Below are 6,000 nucleotides of genomic sequence, written 5' to 3'. Positions count from 1 at the left end.
GTGAGCAGTAATAAGAGGCCTGTTCAAATTACTTTGAAATTTAAAGTGCGTGGTTTGGAAAGCATTATTTGGAATTGGCTTGCGCCTAGAGCTCAAAGGTGGCACAGCCTCGTGGATGGGAGGAGGATTGATGGGCGCCTGCTCAGGTTCCACAGAATGACCGGCCGAAGAATGCAAGCCACTGTCACGACGCCCCCCAGAACGATGTCTTTTACCCGAACGAACCATTATGACTGACGAGTGGTAGGGCGCAGAGAGATTATAGACACCAGAGACTACAGAACAGGGTTGGTTGAAACGACAGAGATACCAAACTGAATGCACAGAAAACACCCCAGACGAAGGCACGATACAACCAATGCTTAAGTCCAGAACAGAGGAGAGCTTACCCTTGGAAATGTTGGCCTGGAGCTCGCGTCTGTGAGCAAGAATCAGCCCGTCACCATCTACCTCCGCTAACCAGGTTCCATTGCCGTGAGACTGAGCGCAAGGCGTGAGGAGGACACTAAGGATCGACATGATTATAACAGAGGGAATGTTGTGTTGAACAGCACGAGCCATTAATGCAAATCTCCTACCAGATCCAGCCTTAAAACCTTCCTCCCGCTCGCACAAGGTGAAGTCTTGGGAAGCCACGCTGCTCTGCAGCTGGCAGTACCAGGCTTTAATTTGCTGCATGATGAGCATTAAGAGTAGTAGTGCCACCCGCATCCGGGGGTATTTCTTCTATCTTAGGCATTTCCTTCTGCACTAGATTGTTAAAATCCAGGAGTTGAGATTCAGATATTAAATTAGTGAGTGATCCAACATGTAGATACATCCCACAGTCGACTCCCATATTAGCTAATAGGTCTGCAACTTTGTTCCCTTCTCTACGAATGTGTTTCAAGGAGACCGCTCTGTGGGAGGAAAACCAGCATTCAATATGTTGTAGCCTTTGTGCCATTCTCCAACTGTTACTGATCTTGGAGGAGGGGGAGCCCTGTAGAATTCTTGAGACCATTTTGATGATGATTTGAGAGTCTCCCTCTATTATAAGAGGAAAGAGGTCCTTACCTTGCGCCAGAAGTAGCCCTTGCCATAGACCTTCTAACTCCGCTGAGTTATTGGTGTCCCACCCTCTTGAGCCTAAGAAGGTTAAGATAGGAGCTCCCTTGTGATCTCTGAAGATCCCTCCAAAGCCAGAATTCCCTGGGTTACCCTTTGAGGCACCATCAAAATTTAGCTTATACATGTTCATGGGGGGAGGGAGCCATTTCTCTGGTGAGTGACCTCTCGGAGGCTTTGTTCCTTTGATCAGCTGTTCTTGCTTCCTTTGGAAATTCCAATTATTCCATATTGATTGTTCCTGTGGGATAGTTGGGAAGTCCTCTTGGTACCAGGTCTTGAGAGATATGGTTTCTTCAATATTTTGATTGATGATTTTCCATATGTCATCCAGCGATTTGGTGTGATTCTTGAATATTCTACCATTTCTCTCCTTCCATATGGCCCACATAACAAATCCTGGGATGAGCTTCCAGAGAAAATTCAGGATCTTACTTTGATAGGGGTGGTGGTCCCAGTTGCGCACAGTAGCAGTGATATCTCCATTGGCTCCTCCTTCTTTTTGACAACGGAAACTGATTTTTTGCCATAGCTTGTGTGCCAACGGACAGTAATACATGAGGTGTTCAATGGTTTCCTCATCGTTTTTACAGTTGGGACAGATGGAGGGTCCATAGAAGTTTCTTTTTCTCAGATTGTCCCATGTGAGAATCTTTTTGTGACAAAGGAGCCAAAGAAAGGTAGACACTTTCGGCCAGATGGAGGGATCCCATATTTTGCTCCAGAGCGAGTCCAGCACCATGTGTTCCTTGATAAGTATATTGTAGGCCTCTCTTGTGGAGTAGGTTCCCTTTTCTTCATATCCCCATCTGAGAATGTCCTTTTCCTCAGAATATTGAATTTTCCTTTTCATTAATTCTGTATCCAGAATTTGTTGGTCTTGCATCGGCCCCTGTCTTAAGATCTGAGTCGCTTTGAGCCACTCTCTGTATTCTTGGTGTGAGGAATTGCGCCAGAAATTTCTCACCGTATTTTGAGGTTGCATATCCTGTTCCAGAAGAGTATTTGGAGGGAAAAGGTCCCTGAGTTTGGGCATCTGTTGCCAGGAGTCTTCCCAAAACCTAGCATTACCACCATTCTTCACTTCCCAAAAGCTATGCTGCTGTATGAGGTTCTTGTGCTGTTTGGCCGAGTTCCACATGATTGAGCCTGTGCTGGTCTCTGATATTCTAATTAGTTCCTCCCTTGGACAATTTCCCACATATTTAGCTGTCCATAACGAGGCCCAAGGGGTGAGAGGTTCCGAAAGCCATTTCCACCAGATTCGAGCCCCCATAACTGCATTGCTGTGAGAGGGGTCCCTCAATCCAATACCGCCTCCTTTCTTTGGAAGACATGCTGTTTCCCATTTAACTAGAGCCCACTTGCGCTTGAGGCCGCTGCTGCCCCAAAGAAACGATCTTTGGATAGTTTTGATTTCTTTAAGAACCCATTTGGGAGCCGCAAGGATGGAGAAGAGGTATAAAGGCATAGCTTGAAGGACAACTTTAATGAGGACAAGACGGCTTGCCATGTTAAGTGATCTGTGAGTCCAAGAGGAGAGCCGCGCTTCCAGATTTTCTAGAAGGATTCTCCAGGAAGAGTGCTTTAGGCCAGAGGCAATGAGCGGAGCACCTAGATAAGAGGAGGGGAGTTTAGCAGAGGAGAAGCCTAGGATGCATAAAATGGCTGACTGAGTGACTGAGGGGGTATGAAAGAAGAAGATTTGAGATTTGGAGTGATTGATTGAGGCACCAGAGGCTTCCGAGAAGTCCGTCAAAAGAGTTTTGAGCTGACGAGCCTCTTGGACCGAAGGATGCCCAAAAAGCATATTATCATCAACAAATTGCTGATGAGTGAAAGCAGGGGAGTTGTGAAAGGAGAGGCCTTTGAGACGGAGAGATTGCTGAGCAGACCTAATACTGCGACCTAAACCCTCCGCCATGATAACAAACAGGAAAGGGGAGAGGGGGTCTCCCTGCCTGATGCCACGAGAAGGATGAAAGGTAGCAGAGGGAATGCCATTGATTAAAACAGAGAAAAAGGAGGATGAGATGAGGCTCATAATCCATCGAACCCAGGAAGCATCAAAACCGAAAGCTGTTAGAACCTTTTCAATATACTTCCAGCTAAGGCTATCAAAAGCCTTTGAAAGATCTAGTTTGAGTAGCATACCTGGCTTCTTGGAGATCTTCAGAGAATGAATTATTTCATGAGTTAGGATGATCCCATCCGTGATCTGCCTCCCCTCAACATATCCGGATTGCTCAGGTGAGATGATGAGAGGAAGCAGGAGTTTGAGCCTGGAAGCTATGATTTTAGACACGATCTTATAGATTATGTTGCAGAGTGCTATCGGTCTGTACTTGTCGGGTGTGCTTGGCTGATCCACCTTGGGAACCAGGGCTATGAAAGTAGCATTTACCCCTGGAAACATCCATCTTAGAGAGCGAGACTCCTCAACCACCTGCCAGACCTCCATCTTGATCAGGTCCCAGAAGTTATGGAAAAAATTAGAGGTGAACCCATCCGGGCCTGGGGCTTTGCCTGCTTTTAGTTGTCGTACTGCAAGTTCCACCTCTTGGAGATCAACAGGCTTGAGAAGCATTTGGTTATGCTCTTCTGTGATAAGTTTGGGAATATTGCGAGTAATTTTCTCTATGGCCTGAGATCTGTCATTGTTTGGCTCTCTGTGCACCTGCTTGAAATAATTTAAAAGTTCAGTCTCTATTTCTTCATGCTTTTCCATTTTGATTCCCTGCTCGTTTTGAATATGAGTTATATTATTATGCATCCTGCGCTGGATTGTAGTGCTATGAAAGAATTTAGTGTTTTTCTCTCCATCTTTGAGCCATCTGATCCTTGATTTTTGCCGCCACAACGTTTCTTCCTGCTTTTCCTTTTCTGCTAGTTGCATTTCAAGGGTTTTTTCCTGTTCTGCCAGGTCCTCTGATCGGCCATTTATGATGATCTTCTGCTGTAGCTGCCTCATTTCCAGCTCAAGGGTTGCTTTCCCCTGAAAGATATTGCCGAATGATGTGTGATTCCAATGCTTGATCTTGCCTTTTAGGTGCTTGAGCTTTTGTTGGAATTGGAACATTTTTGAGCCTGGAGGAGGATAGAAGCTATTCCATTCTGTATTGATTAATTTGTGGAAGTCTGGATGGGTCAACCAAAAGGCCTCAAAGCGAAAAGGCCTGCGGAGCTTGTTTCCCGGACGAGACCATTGGAGGGAAATGGGCCAGTGATCAGATCCCGAGAAGGGCAGTATGGAGGCTGCAAAATCACCACCAAGATGAATGGCATTATCTGAGAGTAAAAACCTATCCAACCGAGAAGCGATTTGCTGGTTCCCTGCTCGTCTGTTGTTCCAGGTAAATACTCCATTATTGAAAGGGAGGTCGATAAGCCAGTTATTCTGAATGAAGTCCTTCAGGAGCGACCCTTCCTGAGATCCTCTGCATCTGCCCCCTCTCTTTTCTTCCAGTCTTGTAATCATATTGAAGTCGCCTCCTGCGATCCATAAAGGGTGCAATCTGTTATGGTTGAGAGCAGAGATGGAGTTTAGGATATCCGCTTTTCTAGATGTATCCTGTGGGAAATATACATTAGTTAAGAGCCCATGTTGATTTGTGCCTATGATATGAAAAATTGCTTGAAGGAAATTCCTGTGTGCATGGAAATTGTTGAGCTTGATAGCTCTCGAATCCCAGATAATAGCTAGGCCTCCCGAGGCACCATCCGCATCCACTGCTATGTTATGACTCCCAGGCCAGAATTTAGCAGCTAATCTATCAAATGCATTAGAATCACATTTGGTCTCTTGCAAGAATAAAACTTGAGGGTTTTCTTGCTTTATCATGTTTTTAAGAATTCGTGTCTTCCTTGGGCCATTAAGCCCTCTTATATTCCAAGAGATTAACTTCATTGGGAAGGAGTGTTTTCAGGACGGTAGTACTTGGTTAACTTGGCATACCTGCCGGAATCCACTAGAATTTGTCCTACCTTGATTGTTCTCTGTAGAACAGTTTTCCTTCCTCGCTTTTTGATATCTTTGGCTATGAATCGACCATCCCATGGACCTCCTGTCTGTATACCTAAAGATTTTTGCCTCTGCGCCCGAGATAACACTTCTTCCAGGTTCTTAAGTTGTCCTGCCGGAATGTTGTCAAAGTTGTTTGTTGTGCAGGCTTTTTCTAGACCGGGAAGGTCCAGATCCCCAATGTCTATTGCTTCTGTTTCTTCCTCCATGAACTGAGAGTAATCTGATTCTTCCATCGGTTCCTCTTCTAGGCTAGAAATTGAGTTTGGAATCTCCAACTGCATGACTTGAGTGTTCCATAATGTTTCTTTTTGCTTGTCTGAGGTAGAAGCTTCCTTACCTTGAGTATCTGCTTGTGGCATTGTGGGATTTCCCTTCTTTGAGTGGTCGTCGTTCATTGTCTCTGGCTCCGGTGGATTCGTTTGCATTTCCAGCTGGTTAGCTAAGACACCAAAACTATTTCTTGTTGAGGGCCCAGGTGGGCTGGTCTGCGCTACTTTTGGTTTTGGAGCATGTTTCTTGTGGGATTTCCGGCGATTTGTGACTTTGATGAAGCCACCTGCTTCAGAGGCTTCCAGATCAGAGGCAGAAGAGGGTTTTGCGTTAGTGGGCAGTCTCTGAATAAGTGCCCTAGGGCATGACATCTTCGGCATCGAAAAGGCACATGTTCATAGTCAATCGTCTGAATCCATTCAATGTCATAGTGAGATATGCTTACCGCATCTGGGAGAGCCTGATTGAGATTCATATAGACACAAATTCTGGCAAAAGAAGTGTATCTGCATGTTTTCGTTTCCTCTGCAACTTTGACAAACTCGCCCAGAGTGTTTCCTATCACCTATAGGGAGTCTTCCTCCCAATATTCCACCGGC

At 45.5% G+C, this 6,000-nt stretch overlaps 1 protein-coding gene across 1 annotated transcript; it reads right to left on the bottom strand.

The window, feature by feature from the left end:
* Positions 1–664: 664 nt before the first annotated feature.
* Positions 665–5,781, bottom strand: LOC149193586 (uncharacterized). Its single transcript, XM_089407364.1, has 3 exons — positions 5,063–5,781; positions 3,330–4,877; positions 665–3,221 (listed from the first exon to the last, which is right to left on the bottom strand). Exons 1-3 carry the CDS (start codon positions 5,779–5,781, stop codon positions 665–667), a joined length of 4,824 nt encoding a protein of 1,607 aa, XP_089263490.1.
* Positions 5,782–6,000: the final 219 nt, after the last annotated feature.

The sequence above is a fragment of the Pinus tabuliformis genome, chromosome 2_2 (assembly GCF_031772625.1).
Source record: "Pinus tabuliformis cultivar Carrire ecotype Pingquan chromosome 2_2, CPIR1, whole genome shotgun sequence".
In the NCBI taxonomy this organism is placed as follows: Eukaryota; Viridiplantae; Streptophyta; class Pinopsida; order Pinales; family Pinaceae; genus Pinus; species Pinus tabuliformis.
This window is presented reverse-complemented; position numbering and strand designations above follow the sequence as displayed.

Excerpts from the sequence above, each read along its gene's own strand:
- LOC149193586 (XM_089407364.1), bottom strand. The coding sequence starts at position 5,781 with ATGCCGAAGATGTCATGCCCTAGGGCACTTATTCAGAGACTGCCCACT. Across the intron at positions 4,878-5,062 it reads ATTCTAGTGGATTCCGGCAG|ATTAGCTGCTAAATTCTGGC; the intron begins GTATGCCAAGTT and ends TGCATTTGATAG. Across the intron at positions 3,222-3,329 it reads TCCGGATATGTTGAGGGGAG|CCTTAGCTGGAAGTATATTG; the intron begins GCAGATCACGGA and ends GGCTTTTGATAG.